The 23653-nt window shown below is 36.6% G+C and overlaps 1 protein-coding gene across 1 annotated transcript in view; it reads left to right on the plus strand.

Moving 5' to 3' along the window:
- The window catches only part of EYS (eyes shut homolog), an 883205-nt gene that overhangs the window by 452024 nt on the left and 407528 nt on the right, over positions 1 to 23653 (plus strand). The window contains exons 27-28 of the mRNA XM_035323172.1: positions 17847 to 18018; positions 18544 to 18622. Of these exons, the coding sequence (XP_035179063.1) occupies positions 17847 to 18018; positions 18544 to 18622 (251 nt within the window). The remainder of the gene's footprint in view (positions 1 to 17846; positions 18019 to 18543; positions 18623 to 23653) is intronic.

Genomic DNA, 23653 nt, shown 5'->3' on the forward strand with positions numbered 1-23653 from the left:
AGTTCCTCTCTGCTGTTACCTACTCCTCACACTTCTCTCCTGCATGGGTCTTCTGCCGTGATGGCAGTCCTTCAAGTTAATCCTGGGAATACCTGCTCTGTGGATGGTCTCCTGTGTGGACTGCAGAAGAATGTCTGCTTTGGTGCCTCCTCTCCCTCCTTCTCTGACCTTGGTGTTCACAGAATTGTTTCTCACACTTCTTTCCCTCAGTACTCTGCCTGTGCAGCCTTTTCCCCTTTCTCACATGCACTTTCACAGAGGCACCACCAGCTTGGCTGATGGAGCTGGCTGGAACCAGCTGTGTCCAGCACAGGGCAGCCCCAGCCTCTCCCCTCAGTTGCCACCCCAGCAGCCTCCCCACTACAAGGACCTTGGTACCCACATCCAAATACACAAAATAAGATTTCGGTGACTAAAATGTGATGTGTATAAAACAGGTATATAAATTAAAATTCTGATACAAACAGATGATTATTGGACATGTGATTTAAAAATTGCCTAAAAATGTACCATGAAAACACCTGTTGCTGTGAAAGTTCACTCATTGTTTCTGCAGAGCACAGTACTTACTCCTTAAATAGCTAGTCTTGTAATCTCAGGCCTACCCCTTATAGTCTTATTTTCTGTATGACATCAGTAAACTGCCACATGGAAGTAACTAAGGACATATTTATGTCAAACCAACTCAAAACCTTGTTTTAAATTTTACCTCATCATGTATTTTTTCTATAATACCAGGTCTGAACTCCAACTTTCCTTATCCTGGGCCACAAAACTGCCTGTTGATCTTCTCTACATGACAATAAATAATTCTGCTCTGCTTTTTATACAGTGGGCTGACCTAGCAGAAAAGTCCCACAAACCTATCAGTGAAAAGGGAGAAAAGTTGGGTTTATCTTCCTGAACTTCCCCAGCTACTTCCACAGCTTCCTGCTGCCAGCCAGCTGGCAGTGGTTGCATCTGCTGTCCTCAGACCTCTGTCTTTACTCCCTGCTATTGATGTGCAGAAGGAGAGCAACTACACTAATAAGAGAATGACTATATTTATAGTCATTCCACAGAGGGGAGGAATCTCTTGGTACGCTCCATAAGATATCAGAGCAAGGTGCAGCTTGAGTAAGGAGTTATCAAGAAGGCATGGCAAGGAAGAATAGAGAACACCCAACTAAGCTCAGATGCAGAAAGGGAGCACGTAGATGGTGAAAGGAGCAGGGATGAGCTCCCTAGGAGGAATATCGGATCACTGTCCAAGTGTGCGGAGTTCAGTTTAAGAAAGGACAATCCAGGTAGAGCTGAGACTAGAAAAGGATGTGCAAGGCCACAAGAAATCCTTGTAGTGTACACTGGCAGCAAAAGTAAGGGCAAGGAAAAAGTGTACGTTATTGGTGAGGGGAGCCTAGAGACAAAAGTCATGGAAAACTTGGAGGTATTCAATGTCTTAATTTTTTTCAAGGTTAAATACTTATGTAGTTCACTCAGGCCTCCCAGATTATTGGGCCTAGTGGAAGAGTCTAGCGTAATCCACTTGTTAAACAGCCTCCAGGTATAATACTACCTGTCTAACCCCAACCATCCAGCCTGCTTTTTAGCCATCCTAATGACCACTGTTCCAGGTGTTATATCGTAAGTTGGGTACAAGCACAAATACAGGTGGGGTGGAGAATGGATTGAGAACAATGCTGAGGAAAAGAACTTGGGGACTTTGGTTGACGAAAAGCTCAACATGAGCCATCAGTGTGTGCTTGCAGCCCAGAAGGCCAACCATAGCCTGGACTGCAGCAAAAGAAGTGTGGCCAGCAGGTCGAGAGGGGTGATTTTGCCCCTCTACTCTGCTCTTGTGAGACCCCACCTGGAGGGCTACCTTCAGCTCTGGGGCCCGCAGCACAAAGACATAGAGTGAGTCCAGAGGAGGGCAATAAGGATGATTGGGGGCTGGAGCACTTCTAGAGAGAAGCTGGAGTTGTTCAGCCTGCAGAAAGGAAGGCTCTGGTGAGAACTTACATTGTGTCCTTCCAGTACCTAACAGGGGCCTACGGGAAATCTGGGGAGAGACTCTTTGTCAGTGAGTGTAGTGATAGGACAAAGAGTAATGGCTTTAAACTAAAAGAGGGTAGATTTTAGATAACAGGAAGAAATTCTTTACTGTGAGGATGGTGAGGCACTGGCACGGGTTGCCCAGAGGAGCTTTGGATGCCCCATCCCTGGGCAGCCCTGGTTCAAGACCAGGTTGGGTGGGGCTTTGGCCAACCTGATGCTACTGGAAGGTGTCCCTGCCCATGGCAGCAGGGTTGGAACTTGATCTTTAGGGTCCCCTCAAACTCAAACCATTCATTCTGTGATTCTACAGGAATATTGTGAGAGTCAGTGTTAAAACCATGCTAGAATTAAGATTAATGCTATCCACTTCACTGTCCTCTTCCCCATACCTGTCCATTTACTCATAAAAGGCAAACAGACTGCTTAGACATATTTTTTACTTGAGAAACCTAAGCTGACTGTTCCACCTTCAGGTGCCCAGAAATGACTTTCAATAAGTCATTTCTGTGATATTCCCAGGAACTGAAGTGAAGCTGACTGGCCTGCAGTTCCTTAGATAATTGTAGTTTTTGGAGCAGTGATGAGTGCGATGTTTGTCCTTCCCCTGGTGATCTCCCCCAGTTTCTGTGGCTTTTCAGAATGAGGACCTTCCCCAATTTCTGTAAACTTCCAGACACTAGAAAGCAGCTTTCCAAATTTATAAGCCACTTTTCTCAGCACCCATCAGGTATTGAATTACACAAACTGAATACAAGGCTTTGTATGTTTGGCCCAGTCGTGTGTATGCCAGAAGAGAAACCAGGCACCCATGATTAAACTACTGTGTCCAACCTCTAGCTATACAAAGCCAGTTTCGGGTTGCCACCTTTTAACAATTTTATTTCAAGTCTTACAGTCACAGCTTCAGCAGCAGGGGAAGATAGACTTGTCCATATTTTCAGTGAAGTTACTCAACAGCTAAGAATCCCAATTGTAAGGAAGAAAGTCTCTATAGTGCATGCAAACTCTTGAGGAGTCTCCTTAAGGTCATTAAGGAGATAAAGTCAATAACTACCTAATTTTTTCTAAGGATTATGTTCAAAATATGTGATGCTATAGCCCATTCATAATGAGTGCTTGGCAGCAGCAACTCTCACTGTGTATACAAATTGAATCTGGTGATTAGGATCTTGGATGACAGTACAGTCTCCTTGTTTAGTAAAATATAATTGTTTTGGGTTACAGATCTGTGCCTTTAGGGAAGAAAATCCTTGTCTTTTGGCAATGAATATCTAAATGTGAAGTGTTTGTTCTTCATGCTCATTACTGTACAATTTGTCTGTGTATTTTGTATAGTAATTCTAATGCAATTTCATCAATGTGCTGTATAGTTAGTTACTATTGATCTTCAAACAGAGCCATCTTCTTTCCCGATTCATAGGAGTAAAAGAGGAATAGAACAAGCAATGCTTCTTAGACTACTGAAGAGAAGCAGTGTTTTATTGATGAATAACATCTATGTAGAAGGTACCACATTGTACTTGTAAGAAGGATACTGTGCTCATGCAGTCGTACATTTTAGGACCTACACCCATTTTTCATTGTAACCACTGCCTGAAGCAACTGTGAGAAAATCTCAATTTGATTCTCTCAGATTTTTACCCAAGTTTCCTGCACCTTTGTAGAGGCCACTGACTGCAGCAACAGTATTAATACAGAATTCTGAATCACTTCAGCACGAAGTACTGCTTTTTCGTACATTGCTCCATATTGACCAGAACAAAGTCTTGAATCTGATTCTTATGCATAATGTAAGATTATGGTGATGCCTGCTCTCCCACATTGTCTCTCTGTCTGTAGCTGGTGTTTTAAATATTAATTATTTAGACTAAGTAGGAAAAAAAGATTTTCAATAAAAAATAACCAGTACAGTATATGCCATGGGTGCATTCTTTCAGTTTATCTTAAACATTATTCCTACATATCAAGCAGATTCAGAAATAGTTGGAAACAGTTTTATAATTCTTTAGTGAAAACGGGTAGGTGATGGCTTAGATTAATTTAGCTGACAACAATGAACATGCTGTATGTACATCACAGGTCAAGCTTTCCCAGCTAGACTGAATGTAAAAAAAAAAAAAAAAATTAACTGCATCAGCATGGTGTCAGCCCGTCTAATTTATTCTCTTGAGAGGTATGGCAGTAAAGCCAGATATAATGCCATACTAACATGGCTAAAGTGCTTTTGACCTTCCAGAGCTAGTGCTTTGCACATATTTCATAGGGACTCTAACACTACATTATACTACCTAGACAGGTGCTGATAGCTCCTTCCTCATTTTAAAGACTTCTAAAGTCCTTAGGTACCTTTCCTCCCTTGTGGATTTCATGGAAAGGTTGGTTGCCTCAAAGTTAAGGATTTTGCTGAGGCTGCCAAGTAGAATACTTATACTTACTTGCTGATACGCTACTAGTTCAGTGCAGAAATAGCTTGCTGCATGGCACCTTTTGCAAGTATGTATCCATGCATGAACCTTATTCCTCAACAAGGTCAAGGTCATTTAAATTAGCTTAACTGTAATGATGAAGCCTTTTACTGAGGCCTGAGCTGATCTTCCATAGCTTGTTTCTGTGTCTGAGCCCAAATTTTGCTTGTCTGTGTCTAAAGTGTTCTTATTGTCAGAAAGCTATGTATAATCTGTATAATCTAAACAAAGTGAAAATTATATCCTAATTTATCACAAATGTAATCTATCAGATCAGTGTTTCAGGATAAAGCAGATAAAGCAGATGCTTTTCCTTCCCTGAAAATCTTTGGAGCTGCTTGAAATACAGAATTTAAGGGCTGGTCATATCCAGTGAGAATATCTGAGAGCTTGTGGTCAAATGATTAGATCTTATTTGTTATGGTAGGCTATTAGGTGAGAATTTAAATTATCTAGGGCTTCTGGAGCCAAAGTCAGTGCTTTTCATTATATCCAAAACAAATATGAAAAGTCCTGATGCAACTATTGAGAGACTGGCTGTATTGTAATACAGCTGTTACTCCTAGCTAGGGAAGTTGCTCTACTTCTCAGCAAGTCTAAGTTTGCAGGGGTCTTTGAATGTATTCAGGTATACTACTGTGAATGTGCTAAAGGAGTTTCTATTCTGTAAGAGTTAGCAAGGCCCAGGGGATTGAAATCTCAATTTCCACACAAATTGCTCTGCTACAGATACCACGAAAAAAAAAGAACTTTTAAGCAGCTTTAATGCTGACACCACAGAGGAACATTATGCATTACAATGTATCTATTCTTCTGTGATTCTGCAGTATTTCTTTGAGCTTTCTATAAGTTGTAAATGTACTTAAAGTCTAAATCTTCTATATTAGATTATTGTAATATTTCTATAAGATGTTACAAAGGAAATAATATCTTAATAGTGACTTGTGATGGTGTGTTCTTTTTTTTTTTTTTTTTTTTTTTGCTTGGAACTCAAAATGCCATGACTGGGAAGAGTTTAGGTAAAAACAATTCATAATTTAAAAGTTTGTGGATGTTTCAGTCAGTCACAGCAATAAATAACTAAAGCAATGACTGCTGAGTGTTTCACTTAGCAGAAGTCAATGTGCTGTATGTTAGAACAGTTACTGCAAAGTTGTGCTTCTTCATTTTTTGAACAGCATGGCAGTAATAGCATCATGGATCTGTCAGGTTCTTAAAAGCTGTCTTTGCCAGCAAACTGTCTTAATCTCAGTAGTATTCAGATAAGTAGATGACTGCATAAAAATAATTTTGTTCGCTGAAGTCGAATGGGTTGACCTTCTGTGTGAAGAATTGAGTAGTTTTCTTAGCATTTCTGTTGGTCCTAGTTTGTAATGAAAAAGTGTGTGGGGCAGCTCTCTGGATCTCACCCATTACATGGCTTGGATCTGTTTTACTTCCCTTCAGTCACCCTAAAATGCAGTTTTGGATTGCAAAGTTCTCATTAGACATAAAAGACATTGTGAAGGTGTTGTGCTGCAGTACTTAAATGAACCAAACATTATCCAAATCTACTTACTACTCAAGGCATACCTATATTCTAAATACTACATTTCCTTAACAGTAATTAAGATTATTTCCTGCTATTGTTTCAAAGTATATGTACAAGTATATGTACTTCCTGCTTGCCTGCATGGAGTCTCGGTGTGTGATTAGCATCTATCTCAAAGGGTATAAAAGCAGCGTACCTTCTTCATTTACTTTATTTTGGGATTTTTTTTGAGAGGAGTTGAATTTGACCGGATAGTATCATTAAATAGCATAGTAAGCTTGAAAATGACAAGGCTGCAATTAAATTCATGCAGTTCACAAGTAATTTTGCATGCAATTGTGCTCAAATTTGTGCTGCATTGTCATCTGTTTCCATAACCCATTACATACTTTGGATCCTGTGCATTTTGCTGTTGACCAGGCTTACCAGGTCAGGCTACCAGGGCAGTTTCATTCTTGAGTAAGAGAACAATTCAGACTGGAAGAGAGCTTGTGAGCTCTTTAACCCAAACTCTTCCTGAAAGCAGTGTTAGCCATGGGGTAGGACCTAGAAGCTCAGGGCTTTGTCTTGTTGCATCTGGAGAACCTCCAAGGACAGCATTGTTCTCATTCCTTTAAACTGTAATGTGAATATTACATTACATTAGTAGTAGTAACTGTGATTCTTTGTGTCCCAAGAAGAGAAAGACACATTGAGTTTTTAGCCTTAATGTGTACTCTTTTATTTTCACTTGAGTCTAAAAATGTGCAAATACTTAAGTTTTTAATAGGAATATTAACAGACTGCATAAAATAAGCCTAATAGAGATGAAAATCAAAGGCTGTAATAATAATCATAATATTAGTATATTCTGGAGGCATTCATGTTGTAGAGTGATAAGGAAATAAATGTGAATATAATTTCTTTTATACCAAACTATACTCTTATTGTTTTAGGCTGAAAGACGTTTTTTAATATCTTTACCACGTATTTAGTAACGCTCTCCAATTTTTCCATTACTTCGTTTTATTTTGTGCTGTATTTTGTATTACAGTTTTAAAATTAAGATGGCTAGTGAACAGCGCCTGCAAACATGGACATTTCTCTGTAAGACTGTATGTGTCTGTTTATATGAGTAATACATACACAACAAACACAATGTAGATACAGTATATATGCAATACAATATACTGACACTATGGATTTTTTTTTTCCCATATTGAACTGTATTCGTTCTAATGAAAGACACTTGGCTTCTTAGAAATTCCAGTCTTGTGGTTACATTTTTTTTAGTTATCTTGTAGTTTTAAAAGTTCTTCCTTAATTTTAGTAAAGGAATTACTCGTACTAAAACTCATGTTCTCAAAACCATTTTAAAATGTCATAAATATTGAATTGATATTTGCATCCTGCTCATCTGCAGTGTGACCTACTCTAGCAATATTGACAACTGTGACATTTTGCTCATGATGTTTTCTATGTGCCATAATGTTTCCAATTCAGACAAGAATTAAGAGATTTTACTTGTTCTGTCTGCAGATTTACCTTGTTCTCTATCCCTTTCTGTTTCTTATACATGAACTGAATCTTAATTCTAAGCTGTGGTATCTCTAGGTCCAGGTATTTTTTAGTCATTTTGTAGTCCAGTAAGTATGATTTCTGCCCTTACCAGAAGAGGTCCCAGCTTTCTGCTGGCCCAGCAGTGCAGAGACTCAGCCTGGCCATGGCCTGAGCCAGGTTTTGCTGGTTCAAGCCCTGCACCAGGGCCCAGTGGCTGCTGAAGCCACTGTGGGCATCTATCTCACCACCAGCAGCCACGGCCTGGTGAACAGGAGCCCTTGGTGTACATTGGTCCGGGGACGACTGCAACACCAATGGAAAGGAGCAAGGTGGTTTTTTTTTTTTTTTTTTTTTTTTTTTTTTTTTTTTTTTCTTTTCACCTTTCACAAGATCATTAATGTTTAAATCTGTACCATTTTCAGAAGAAAGCTAGAAGGTGTACAGGTCACTAAGATCTGATGCTTGCCCTGATGTTCTCTATGACAAGGCAGTACAAAAAGCCAAGAAGGAATTCCCTGCGGTAGTTTGCTTCTCCTGATGCTCCGGTCTGGAGTTCAGATAGCTAAATAACCAGGCAGTGTATGCTGCCAGTTTGTATTTAATCTATGTGTTTTGTGGATTCACTTAAAAATTAAATGTATATATATAGTCTTCAAAGGCCATGCCTGATTATCTTAGAACTGAAATTGGCATTTAACAGAATAATGTCTTAAATGTTTTAGACCAAGCAAATTAATCTGTATTAATATTAATTATGGTGTTTCCTGTTGTCTAATCTTATCTTGTAAAGTTCTTTTCACTTTTCCATCCTGAATGGGTATCAAATTTGTCTAAACAAATAAAAATATATTCATTCTAAAATAGTTAGCAACCATGCAAATTTTCTGTAGTCAGCAGCAATTTAACTTCACTCAGTGCAAGGAAGGTGAAATAATTCTCTGAAATAAATCTATTACTAACACAAAATATAACAGAAATAGAAAATTTAAATCTCTGGTATTAGTCACTAAGCTATACTAAATCTTCCTTAAGATGACATCAACAAAATTAGGCTCAGCAGCCTTATCAGTGCTAGTTTTTCTTGCAGCATACATAGAAAATGTTTGTTACAGTTTATTTACTCAAAATGGGGTGGATGAGGCAATACTAAAATGATGTTGAAAACACGTTGTGCTGTTCACAAAATTAATGTTCCTGTGACAGAATGAGCATTAGTTCTTCGCTGTCAGCTACTAATTTTAAGATGAAACGTGTTTTAGGTTTGTTAGGCAATGGTTTTAGACTATGATGATTGGTGTATATGGTATCAAAAGTTAATTTGTTGGATGGGAGATGGAAGACTTTCTGCTGGAAAATGTCTTCCAAGGAGACTAAAGCCATTTTGCAATGCGGCTTTGTACTTACGTGTGTATTCAGAAAACATATTTATTACAGCAACTATTTCAAAAGAAGTGGGAATAAAATTATAGCTGGTAGAAATTACAGATTCTTTAATGTCAGATCATATTGTTTCAAAATCTATCGTCAGCATCTTCCTATAATAGGTAAAATAGCTGAATTTTTCACCTAGTACTCATCCCAGCTTGTACTTGCTTTAATTATGCAATGCTATAGAATATAAATTTCCGTATGCCAGTTTGCCTTCACATTGCTTTTGATCTCAAATAACTCAGCTGATACATCTTTTTTCTCTCTATTACTTTCTTTCCTTTTTTTTTTTTTTTGGTTATTTTTTTTCTCTTGTGTAAAAAGTCAGCTAAGAATGATCACTGATAATTCTTGATCATGGTCAAGAAGAAGATATTTGAATATGTTTCCTATCTCTGTGCAGAATAAGATCTTGAAAGCTGGAAATAACTACCAATGTTAAGTACTATATTCTAATGTCCTTTCACAACTTCTGTTGATGATTTAAATTGTTTAGAGTTTGTTGTGGTTTAAACACCAGTAGGCAGCTATGCACCACACAGCAACTTATTTGCTTCTTCAGCCCCAGCTGGATGACGGGAAGAAAATCAGAAGGGCAAAACTTGCAAAAGTTCTAAGTTGAGATAAAGACAGGTGGATAAGAAAGAAAAAAAAAGGGGGGTATTGGCTTGGAATCCACAATAAAAGGAGAAAAAACACACACACACACACACACACAAAAACAAAAACAAATTAAGCAAAGCACAGTTGTTCTTGACTGTAGAATCAGAATTTCCGAAGTTGGAAGAGGTGCACAAGGATCGTCATCAAGTCTCCACACAGGACCACCCAAAAATCAAACCGTATGTCTGAGCACATTGTCCAAATGCTTTTTGAACTCCAGAAGGCTCCGTGCCATGACCCGTTCACTGGGGAGGCCTGTTCCAGGGCACAGCCACCCTCCCGGTGAAGAACCATTTCTTTACATCTTTTTCAATATCATGTGTAAATTAGTATAGTGTGCTAGTTTACCATCCCATTCAGATTTCAGGTATGCCCTCAGCAGCCAGTTGTTCTTTAGCATGCATTTGTTTTCCTAGTAGTACATCTTTGGCTTTATTCATATACAAGATTCTGTTTTTCTTCCTCTTTTCAGCACTAAAACATAACAAACTAAACATAACTAAACATAACTAAATAATAAACATATAACATAACTAAATAAATAACATATAACATATAAATAAATAACATATAACTAAATAAATAACATATAACATAACTAAATAAACATAATAAACATAACTAAAACAAACAGCACTTACTATAAATCAATAACCTAAATTTTTGATCTCCTGAAACAGCAAAAACCTAATTTTTTGATCTTCTGAAACAGCACTCAAATCTCGTTATCATCTCAAAAAAAAAAAAAAAAAGAACTGAAGAGGTCTGTAAGTTAGCATCTTCCTCAGTTTGTAGCCCTAAAAGTAAAATATTTTTATATTTAGTATATAAATTTTGGGGTTTATTCATATATGTCTTTATATGTCTTCTTACATGTTTAATATGAAGAAAACAAACCAGGATATATACTGTTGTTTCAAAAATGAGAATATTTTTACTCTCAGAAATGTAACACACAGCCACAACAACATCTGAGTACAAAAGGTTGTAAAAATGCCAAGGTTAGTTACCAGGACAGAGAATCTGGAGATGATCACAGGATTTTTTTCTTAAAATGTTCTTTACTGTCTAAGAAATTGAAAATTTGCAAATTTATGTTTATGTGTATAAAGGAACTAAAAAAGCATCTCTAAGTAATGAAACCAAATAGCAAATGGTCTTAAGTGAAATAAAAACTTGCATAGACTACAAAACTTGGATTTTCAGGGCATGAGCACATCAGTCATAAGTTCTAGTCAAAATGCAAAACTATGTAGAAAAAAAGCATTACAGCTCTTAGTACTAGGAGTAGGCTTAGGGAATGCTTCTGCATGACAGAGATTGTATGTAAGTCAGTGGTGTTTATTGTATGGTCCATTATGTTCACTTGTCTGCTTGCAGCCCTATTCTGTTGAAAGGCAGACGGTCTTGAAGAGCTCAAGTTTTGCAGCTAGGACAGTTTCCAAAAAAGTACTTTGAAGATCACAGTCATTTCAGTCTTCCTTTACTATTCTGAAATGCTTATTAGATGAAGTCTAGTGTGTGATTTTTCAGTTGAGTACACTACAGTTCATAAAAAATCAGTTGGATGTTGGGGGAATGTGTTTCTGGGATAAGGAATGCAAAAATAATTTTTATTTTTTTTTAATCAAAGGGCTGAGACTAAATATCCAGTGATCAGAAGAGGGAAAGATTCTAGGTTGGATGAGAAGTTGGTGGGAAAATTATTGAAGACAGAGAAGGGTATTTTCTTACTTGGGTTTACAGTTGAAAATCTGAAAGTCTTGATGGAAGATGCGATAATCTCTTCATTAGGATGTAGATAAGGAGCACTACAAGCAAGCTGCAAGAAACATGAAAGGGAGAGGCATCCCCATTTAATAAAGTGTGTTGAAGATTCAAAAGGCATTGGAAGGAGGTTGCTGAGTTTTCTTTATTAAGATATGAGACAGTCTGATCCTTGATAAATGTGAAGGAGTAGGAGGAGAATGGCTGTCTGCCTTTTGTAGTGTTACTGCTCCATGCTCTTGTGTTGTGACAGCTATGCCATTTCCTTGCCATCTGCAGCACACTGACACGTTGGGGAGCCCCTAGGTTACCATTAGTATGGGGAGCCCCTAGGTTACCATTAGTATCAAAAATCACCCAAATGTGGCATGTATGGGGTAATTTTCCCTTTTCTTGGATGAGTGGAGGCATTGTTACTATAGCATGGTAGTACAATCTGTAAAGCAGAGCTCCAAGAGCTTCATCCCAGTGTGCCTTAATGCACCTGGCACAATCAAAGCTAAGAAACAAAACTTGCAGGCAGTGTTTAAAGTCAAATATTAGCTCTATGCTATTGTAGTCAGTCTCTCACACCAACTTTGCAGAATATTTGGATGTTTATACTAGAGCAAGAAGATTTTTAGTGAAGTTTTCATACCTCCAACAAGAATTGAAAAGAAGGCAGGTTTCAAATTAAATGACAGTCAACATTGGAAGAGGATGACAGACTGTGTAGGATACAGTTATGAATGATTACTAACCTTTCTGTGTCTAGAAAGTGACAGTTCACAAATTTAGTACATTTTGCTCTTGGAAATAGCTGCCTGATAATGTCTATTCAGAATGGAAGGGATTCCTCTAGTGAAGCTAAGGGATTAATGCCAGGGACATATTTGGCCTAATTTGTTCAGACAATGTTAGCATATAGGTGCTGAACTCAAAGAATAAATTTTAGCATGTGAATATAAATTGTTTTATAAAAAACAGCAAATATATTTTCCATGCGTGCACTTTAGCAAGAACATTTGAACTACCTTCTACTATTTATGAATCTCTTCTCTTTGTTAGAACTAATACTTCAAAATAACTTACTTAATTTTTATTTAATTATCTTTCCTGTGTGAGAAATACTCATTTTCATCTTCAAGCCTGTTGTACGTAATCACTGTAATGATTATTGTCTGTATTCACAACAAATCTCACAAATTCCTTTCAGGGTGGAAAAGACAAAAAGAAAAAAACATACTCCATGTATGAAACATTAACACTAGGAAGAATATAAAGTCCATTTTGCCTATTAATAATGCTAACACTTTCCTAGTAAGGGCAGAATATGGAGACAGTGGTAGAAGGCATTTTTGTTCCTTCCATCAGATTTACTCTTTCTTTGCAGACTCTAATCTTAAGTACATCTCATGATGCCTATTTTAAAAAAAAGCATAAGCACAAAGTTAGAGTTCTGTAGCTTCCCTTCTATTTTTTCCCACAGTGTAAAAAATCATTGGAGAGTAATAGGCACATTTTATCATTTTAGTCTGATAGCCACATTTTCATTAGTGGTACTTAATCACTGATTAATACCTGTTCTTTATTTATTTGTGTTTTTGAGATTGTCTAGATAATGCACTTATATATTTTTATTTTTTTTAAATATGTACAGTACAACTCAGCCTTTCAAAATATTCTCTTTTCTGTTAATAGACATTTCAAATTGAATTATTTCTCTACTTACAGATTTTGTTTGGAATTTACTGTAGCACCATTTGAATACTGTAGAGTAGAAAGAGTCATTACGAAAAAACAGTGATTATGTTGTTGAGTTCCAAGGAATCTAAAGCAATAACAACAACAAAGTTGAAACTAGTGAGCTTGAACAACCCATGCCTCATAAATTCCCTGCCTGAATATCGCTTCATGGATACTTAAGGAATTGTGGTGCATGTACTTCAGATACACCTAAAGACCACTTGCAGCCTAGCATTGTCTTACGGAAAGGTCATCCTGAAAGGTGCTGTGCAGTGTGTTGGGGCAGAAATGAAGGAAGATGACTCTGAAGTTTGTGCCAGAGTCAAAGGTGTGGGAGAACTGAGACTGAGAAACAAAGCTTCATTTAATGAAACATTATGTAAGGGCTCATCCTGATATTCCAAAAACCCCTATACACACCACCAAAAAAAAAAAAAAAGTACAAAATGTGGAGCAAGCTGCACTGCATGCATAATGATGTTTACAGCTGAGAATAGGAGCAGGCTTAATTTCCTTGAATTTTAGTCCTCTAAAAACAAAACAGCTAGTCCAACACTCCCATTTAATTTCATTGTGCACTCATTGCCACCTCCAGGTAATTCAAGATAAGTGCTGTCTCAGATGATACAGGTTACCCTTTGAGGCTGCTTCTCTCTATCCATTATAAAGGGAGTATATACACCTTAAACTATCTTCTTAATTTTTAATTAGCTAACATTAGTGGAGATGTGTTAGACTAACTTCCCTAACAAAGTAGTATCTGAATTCTACTCTTTCCTTCACTGCCCCATAGAAGTTTCGGAGTGGGTTGAAAAATTATTTCAGCTGTAGTTTCAACAAAATTGTGTATATGTAGAAAATAATTTTAAAAGTTTTTCATCGTGCATGAACACCTTGTCTAGATTACTAAAAGTAGTTATTTTCTTCAATTTATGAGTTACTCTGAGGGATTTTTTTCATTAATTCGTTACGAATATTTTACTTGATTGTCTGGGAGGAGGTATGCAAGCCTTTGCAAAAGATAAGAGACCATATGACAGAGAAACATTTCTTTGTGTTAATAATATGTATGACTGGTTCTAATTTGGACGTTTTTTCCTTTTTTCATAATCAACCAAACAACTGTTGGTGCAGTATAGTGGAATTAACCTACTGAATACTTCTAAGAGTTGCAGGAGATTTGATTGCCATTCTGTAGCCTTGTACTGATTTTCTACTTCATTATGACTATTAAATATATTAAGTTACATCTAAGATGAACTTCCAAATGTGTTAGAGGAAAGAAAAATCTCTTCATATAATGTACATGTTGAGTATTTCTCCACGAATTGATAGTTCTGAGTAAGTAAATAGTTAACAAAAAAAAAAAAAGGAACACTGCAATGATGCCTGTTTTCAAAACTCTCTAAGGTTATAGCTGCAAGTTATAGGAATAAAGGAAGATGTAAAGTATGTTTTTTCCCAGTACATCTTGTCTTTTGAAACATAATTTTTCTAATCATTTATTAACACATTAAATTATGCACTGGGTCTTTTTTTACTCACAATCAAGTAATGGATTTTCACTACATTGCCATTGCATTCATTGAGCTGTTCAAGCAAAAATTAATTCGATGGCATTGTGGTAGTAGATCAATGTAGCATAAATAAAGGTAGATTAGGAGCAGAATAACGTAACAATCTATTCAATTTCAAGATGTTAATCATCTAAAGGAGCTATAATTTTTTTTTCTTCTTGAATATATTATGCAGTAATGGAAGCATATATGAATATGGAAGTGTTATCAATGATGAACCTTTAACCCTTGAACTGTCTTTCAGAAACAGTCTATCAATATGTGTCAACTTCAAATGAAAGGTTACAACCATCTATCTCAACCAACTTTCTAACGGGTTGATAATAGGAAATTCAAATGTAGTTAGGTGATCTAGAAATCTGCTACCGGTATATTTCTGAACTAATGTTTAAATATTTTACTAGCATTTTTTTTTAAATTGATTTAAGGTTCATTTTCCTTCAGTGAATATGTTACACCTAAGCAGAGGATAGAAGATAGCAACAATAAATGTCAGCAGTATGAATGAATGACCTTAGATTACTTATGAAGCAAATTATTTTGAGTAATTATTATTTGAGTAATCAGTAGCTATTGAACAGAACTCTTCTAGGATGATTTTTTGTTGTTGTTGTTGTGTTGTTATTTTTTTAAGATCAGAAATGTCTGCCTTAAAATTCTTAAGAATACCAAATCTAATGTCTGTGATTATTAATGCTTTCACGTATCTCATTATTAAAACCAAATTAGTAAATTTGAACTGAGAACTTCAACTCTTAAAATTCAGAATTGGAATTACTGAGTAACGTGATTATTTATTATTACAATGAGTTTCCAAAGATACCTGCTGTTGTTCTTGTAAGAGTATGTAGTGCAAAAAACAGTAGTGGTCTATACACTTAAATACTACTCATTTCATTAATAAGTCCTCTCTCTGATTTTGTATATTTAAAATTTATAAGACTTCATAGGAGAATAGACTTTTTTTTTTTTTTTTTTTTTCTTTGCATAGGAAGCTAATACCATTTCTTACCAGCAACTTTGAAAAGATTGGGAATATGAACATGATAGAGTGACAGTGCAGCTAGTTACGAGAGCAAAAATTGGAATTGCTCATTTGCCAAAAAATATAAATTCAGGACTGTCACATTTTAGCAGTCACCATTTTTTGCTAAAGGGATCAGGAAAATGAAAAGATAGATAGTTATGAAATAACCTTTGTTTCTTGGTTTTAACGATGTGGAATAGAAATGTGATGTTAAAGGGATGGTCTCATCATTCAGATAAAAGATGAATTACCATTTTAGAGTTGCAAATGAAGTAAAGTCAAGGTGTATTATTGTGTAGTACTACCATCCTTCCTGCCAATGCTTTGCAAGCGTTGCTTATTAAGAGCAGATTAAAAATTGTCTTTCCTAATGCCAGCTTAGAGGGAAAAAAGTTTGATATTTAGATCTTCATCTTCTATAGTAGAAAAGATGAACTAGTCTTCACTGTTCTTGAATTTAGATTTTGACAGCGTATTCACAAGACACTTATTTTCGGAGAGTTTTAAGTTCTTATATGTAGTGAGTTCAGGCAAGATTCTCCTGATAAGAGAATCTGACACTGGAAACGAACAAGAGTATCCCGAGCTGCTGTTTGCTGGATGCTTACATGCGGTGGAGGATGAGCATATCAGAACTGCCCTCTAATTTGTACCAGCATATAGCATAGCGTATTGCAAGTACCACTGCACCAAGATCTGCTCAAACACAGAAATGTACAACAGCCTCTCTCAGAGTGATCGTTTTCCTGAGGATACCTGCCAAGTCCAGTTTCTTCAGTACTTTCCACTACTGCGTGATAGCAGTGCTCTAAGGCTCCTATGGCTGTGGCCACAGACTTCTAAATAGAGCCTGGGATGTTATTTCATTCCTTTTGCCTTAATTAAGAAGCTGAGTGTATATTGTGAAAAAAGCAGTTTCATCCAATGTGTATAATACTTGTAAATAGCTAACATTCATATTGATATGAATATTACTCTATTAATCTTCATTAAGCAAAAACATTTTCCCTGATCTTAAAGACACTACTTGTAGCTGTGTTAACAGATGTACTCTGAACTCTGCTTTCGATCTTTTGCTAAATACTCACGCATAGACCACGAAAAGGTTAGTGCCTCTCTGCTTCTTCCTTGCTATAGACTATTTTCTTTAAAAAAAAATACCAGTGGTTGGGGTGCACAGTAATGAGAAAATGCTATAGGAACTTTCCATTCACTATTCGCTATGAAGTAGCAGTTGCTCTTGAGTAGAGATTGAGGTACTTAAGTAAATACAGGTGTTTTGTGAAATGGAGAGCCAGAGGAATTGATCTAACTTCTGACTTCTGGACTCTTCTACTCTGGCAGATGACTTTTTGCCTTAAGCATTCTTCTTCTCTCCCACACACCACACCTGACCCACACAACCTAAAAATCAAGATGGTGATAGTAACACAAGGTTACATATCCCTAGGTATGTGTTGATTGGCAATTAGTATTTCATAAAGTACTAAGAGAGGTTCAGATGGAAGTTGTGTGGAACTGATTTGCAGGAAAGCTACAAGCAGAAAAACATACCACCATATCTTCCATAATGGGTATCATCATAAAGATTTCAAATAATTTTTTGTCTAACATCATTTACCAAAAGCCCTTGAATTTTAATTTTAGTTTGAGAAAATAAGTAATACAGTTAGATCGCTACCAAGACATATATCATTTTAATTCTGCATTTCTCTTATGGGAAACCTGTGCTTTTCATCTTTCTAATAACTATGTACAGAAAAATCCCTCTTGAACTTTGTTTCTCCACTTAATTATTCTGCTTGAAAGTTGACCCTCACAGCCTTCTTGCTTTGCCACAATTGCAGACGTTATTGAAGTAACGTCTTACATTTTAACCACCCTTTCTAGCATTTGCACCTATAATTAATTCCAGTGTGATACTCTTTGTTGATGAATATAATGAATGTGAATAAAACGATGTATGAAACAATGTATGGGAATAAAAACAGTTTATCTGGAATTTACAATATGAATAGATAAACTACTAGTTGCTTTGAGTTTAGATTTCAGAGCTTAGTCGTAACTGTTCTGTTTTTTTTACACAGGTGATAGATGTGAAGCAAATATAGATGAATGTATCTCTGCTCCTTGCCTAAACAATGGAAGTTGCATCGATGACATCAGTTCCTATACATGTCACTGTAGGAGAGGTTTCATTGGAACAAACTGTGAGATAAATGTTAATGAATGCTTGCCAGATCCTTGTCTTCATGGAAGGTGGCTATTTTTATTTAATTATTACTATCTCCAAGATAATGTACTTAACTAGTAATATTTAAGATCTAATGACATAAGAAGGGTGATAAATACTTTTTAAATTATTTTCTTCCATAAAGTAAGAGTACAATCACACTTACAGATGACAGATGTTGCCTGTTAAAGCTAATGTAGTATACTGTAAAATTGTCTCAGTCCCTTTTTCATTTGTGTTCATTAGCATAAACTGGTTTTCAGTAAATGTGAGTTAATTAGACTTTAATATACTTAAAAGAAAATCTTTATCTATTACATCCAACAGGTTGAAATCAGAAGGGGTCTTTTAATATGAGAATCAGTATTCTTGTAAAACCCCTTAGCACCAATAATATGCACATTTGAAACCCATTAGGAAAACTAATGAAAAATTCCATGGATTTCAGAAGTTTGCATCAGACCACTGATTCAAAATGTATAGAATGATACTCTAAGTGCTGAACCTAGAATTAGATAGCTTCATCTGAATAATACCGTTTCATATTTCAGATGTATAGATCTCATTGATGGATATCAATGCTCTTGTGAAGCAGGATGGACCAGTAGAAGATGTGAGATAAATATTAATGTAAGTCTTCAAATCTTATTTTAATTATAGGGGAAAGGGTAAAATGCCACTCGAAACTCACTTTATAATGTAACTTCTGAATGTGTCAGTATATTGAAAATGCATGACAAATTCAGTTGTTTCAAATCCATTCTGAAAAGCTCATTATTGTTACTCATATGAAACTGCATTTAAAAGAAAATTGAGAAAATGTCTAAAGAACTTTAAACTGTGAGTAATAAATCTGAAAAGCCACAGCAAACTAAGCCGGCATTCTCTGAAAATAATTTATACTTTCAGTTTGGTATGGTAATATAAAACTGTCTTACATTGCTAAACACATGGGCTGTAGCTTAACTGTATATTTAAATATTGAAGCCCAAGATGAAATTTTCTATATTGAAAGTCGGCATGACTTAACGTTTAGAATTTCAAGTTCAATTTAATCATAGAATTCCATGATACAAAACAGTGGCATATGAAATACACTACCTGTTTTCTTCTGTTAAGGGAAAGAATGTAGTTGCATTATCATGGGAAGGTAAGTGTATATTCATGTCTGTGCCATGAGGATTCCAGTTGTCAGCAAACAAGTTTGTAGAAGATCTTTGCATCTGGCGTAACAATGAACAGCTCTTAGAAAGTTGGGCTGCAGTTTGGAGAAAGTATTACATTCGTTCAGACTTTTTCAGGTTTTGTGCCAAACAGAGTTTAATCAGATTATAGTATTTGGACATTTTGAATGTATTTCTTATGAGAAAGACTGGCTTGAGGTCTGCTTCCCTTTTAGGCTATCTGACTTCTAAAATTGTGCTTCTGAATTGCTAAAAACACGTCCCAAAATGTTATCCAAGCCTTTTTAAAACTTATTTATGCATGTAGGGACCATTCATGTTAAATACAGCTAAAAATTGCCAGACAACTAAAATGCCCAATATTACATAAAGGAAGTGTGGTCTATAACTTTTCCTGTTGAAAATGCATGGCAATCTCGTACCAGGAGTGAATGTGGCTGGAATGCTATCTTCCAACTTCCATTATAGAAAGAAAAAATAAAAATAAGTAATTCCGCTCAGCAGAGTGTGCATTGTGATATGATATTGCAGATCTATATGATTATCAGTTCTTGCCAATGCTAATACAGCATACTCTTGGGTAACATTTTCTCTGGCAACATCCATAATTTACGCTTTCCTCCATTTTGAGAGAATAAGACATTAAATGACCTGTAGATAACTGCATAAAATCATATTCAAACATAACCACATTTCATACTGAGATGTTTCAAAATGCATAGATTAGAAATTCACAGGAAGAAACAATGTATGTATACATTTGACAGATAAGTCTGTCAGAGTGATGGCTTCATTCTATTTGCATGCAGTGTACTTCCCGGATTAGACTATGCTGCAGGTGTCATATCTTTAAAGGCTCTAATACTGCATTCATCCTGCTCAGACATATATCATGCCTATCCAAGTCTTACAGAGATCAACAAGGCTTTTTGACTGTGTAGGGGTGTGCACATCTAGATAATGGTGCTCTAAAATTGTTTTTCTCTGGATTAACATCAGCCAATTTCTTTGTTTGAAAAAGAACAATCAGGAGTAAATATGTAAATACAACACAGTATTTTCTTCACTTGATGTATGTCTTTGTATTAAAGTATATGCAACTCATTGAGTGTAGGTAGCAAGGTTTCAGTTTTGGGAGTGGGGGGCTGTGATCTCTGTGAAAGGAGCCAGGGGCTGCCCTGTGAATGACACAGATGGTTCTGGCTAGCTCCATTGGATCCATTGAAGAACACATAGGAGCCCATCAGCCAAGCTGGTGACACACCTGTAGAAATACAATTAAAAAGTGTAAAAGTAGCTGTGCAGCAGAGAGAGTAATGGGAAAAAAAAAAAAAAAAAAAAAAAGTGTGAGAAATGATCCTGAGAACACCGAGATCAGAGAAGGAGGAGCAGGTGCTCCAGGCACCAGAGCAGAGCAGCCTATGGAGAGGGTCATGGTGGAACAGTTATTTCCCTAAAGCCCATGGAGGGGGCCCCTCTAAAGTAGATACCCACACTGCAGCCCTCTGGAGGACCCCACGTCTTGGAAGGTGGACATGCCCTGAAAGAAACATACCCCTCCTCGTTTCCTGCATGCTACTCAGTGTGGGAGGACGAGGAGGAGGTATAAGAGTGGAGAATGAAGGAGTAAAGTTAAGCCTGGGAAGAAAGGGTTGGAGGGAAGGTGCTTTTAGTTTGTTTTTTTTTCTCACCATGCTACTCTAATTGGCAGCAAGTAATTTCTCCAAGCTGAGTCAGTTTTACTCATGACAGTAATTGATGTGATCTCCTTGTCTTTATCTTTAACCCACGAGATTTTTCATGTTATTTTCTCTACCTGTCCCATTTAGGAGAGGGAGTGAGAGAGCAGATGAGTGGGCATCAGGCAGCCAGGTGTGATTAGCAAGTAAGCTGATTAAAATAGCCCGTATGTTTGTGTTTTTATACATATTTCCTTAGAGGTAATAGGGTGTTTTTCAATTTTTCCTCTTGGATTTTTTTTCATCCTTTACATATGTTTGAAATAATAGTTTACAAGGAAATGCACTTCAAGACTTTCTCAGATTGTCTAATACCTTATGAAAAAACTAAACACTTTATAGCTTACAACCTCTAACCTTTGCGTATGGAACTTGTAGTGAGGACGTAGGAACTTCCATTTCTATTACAATTGTCATTGTTTTTTTCTTGTATAGAATTCATGCGAGAAAAACCTACCAACAGAGGTAAACAGATTGCTAATACTAGAATATTATTGATACGCATTCTTTCTAACTTACTTTGGCTGCTTTGTGGTAGTGACAGTCATTGGCAATTGTGTTTCTTCCATGCTTAGCAAATGCATGGTCATAATGCTGTCTCATGTTGTCAAAAACAGTAAGAAAAAGTGTTTTGTGTCCTTACACAGTAGGATATGCAGTGTGTAGGTGCTCTTGCTTGCATCTGGTAGGAGATTGTGATCAGACTATCTGGGAAAATAAATAGATAGTTCAGTTAGAACAGATGGATGGGAGTGAGGACTACATCCTAGAATTCCTTTCTTTTGTCTGGCTTTGCTAATCTTTTTTCTCTGTTTTCATAAAAGATAGAAATGAGGGAAATCAGGAAAAACAATTGATTCTGTATACAGAGACACCACAGCTGATGTTCATGTGGAGACACAGAGCAATATTCTGACAGTCCAAGCAGATAAGCAATTATTCACTAGGACTTGCCAGATTGCACAGAAGACATAAGACCTGACAGCTATTAATTATGTGTGATTTGGAGTTGGGAAAAGCAGTAGGATTCAGCTTGCCTAACTTGAGGTGTCTTTGTGAAAGCTAGTTGTCTGTGTACTTACAGTCAATGAAAATGTGAATATTGAGTGAAATCTACAGAGCTGTTCAGCTGATTTTGAAAGGGAGATCTGCATTTTATTAGTGAGTCCAGACTCCACTGGCTAATGACTGGTTCTTAACCAACTAACGATAGGTAAGCCAGAGAGTAGGATTGCCTCCTCAGATCTCTTTGTATGTGCGTAACGTGTACTTGTGTGACAACTGGTGGTGGAGAGCCTCCACGAGCTGGATGTTACAGTGTGTGCATGTATTGGACTTCTTTATACTATTTAGTAATTTCTACTTATTGCTAATTAGTGTTAAAAAGGGTTGAGTAAGGTAAGTAGTTTCTTCAAAGAAGCTAACGTAATAGATTTCTTCTCTTAATGTAAGAGAGGCTGAACTAGAGATGTAATGGAGGCTGAAATGGAGGTGTAATAGAGGAATACAGAATACAAATTAGAACAGTAAGAAGCAGTGGAGAAGTAGAGAAATTGATGAAATCTACAACAACGTTGCAGAGTTGTTTTGCCTCCAAGGTGATAAAAGCCTTCTGCTTCTATAGACGGCAGAAGCCTTAGGACCTTCTCTGACAGGCAGATAGCCAATCTCTTGCATAAGAAAAGTCTGTTAGTTTGTATCACAGTATACTCTTGCAGCAAGGATGTTCTAGCAACAGAGAGTATGCTAAAAAATAGGACTATTCAATTAGTAGATACATAGGCTGCTAGAAGCCTTGGATATAAATCATCAGTATGTCTAGAGACATTACTTCAGGAAGGATCTGAGACCTGTGGCCTGTGTTGAAAACCAGTAATGAAGAAGAGTGTAGGAGGGGTGCTACTAAATCTTTAAATTCAGGCCGGGCAGGAAACTGAAGTCTAGGACATGCTTCTAGCTTTTGTTAAAAGGCTCCGCGTGAGACCTGAGACAGATGGAGATTCAGCCCCAGTACAGGAGTAATATGATGGTGTAGACAAAAGAAACTCAAAAGCATTTGTCAACTGAAAACCTTTTGAAATTGGAGGAACCAGGACAAGAATGGATTGTACCTTTATCATTATGGAATCAGGTTATTGAATGAAAATAAAAATTGTTACAGGGGAGTCTTGAAACTGTGCTTAGGAAATGCTGACAGGTATAAAAGAGAACTGTTGACGAGTGACAATTTTTTGAAATATGAATGGGAGTAATGCTCAGTATGCTTCAGAAAAGACAAGCATCTGACTGAAGATTATGTTAATGACAGAGCTGCAGCCTATTAGTGACTACAGCAGAGTTAGGTATATGAACGTAGTACGAGAGAGCATGCCAGACAAATCTAGCAGAGGGACATTCAACTTCAGGAAAGGAGACTCGGTATAAATGAGGCATGTAATTGTCAGGTGATTTAAGAGGAAAAAAAACAAATCCACAAGACACCTACAAGCAGCCTAGGGGCTATTAACAAATAATGTGTTTGAAGCCCAGCTAAAACATGTTTAACAATTCAAGAACACAAAGTGGTCTAAAACCCCTGAATGAATTAATGGGAAACTTAAGAAGGCTGCCACAGGGGTTTTAATAAACAGAAAGCTTGCCCAAATGATGAAAACAGAGAAGTCCATAAGACTTTAGTTTAAATGTTAGCTGAAAGTTCAAAAACCTGAAAAATAAATTGAAATGTGCCTTGTTAAAGA

This window comes from Oxyura jamaicensis, chromosome 3 (genome assembly GCF_011077185.1).
Source record: "Oxyura jamaicensis isolate SHBP4307 breed ruddy duck chromosome 3, BPBGC_Ojam_1.0, whole genome shotgun sequence".
Classification (NCBI taxonomy): domain Eukaryota; kingdom Metazoa; phylum Chordata; class Aves; order Anseriformes; family Anatidae; genus Oxyura; species Oxyura jamaicensis.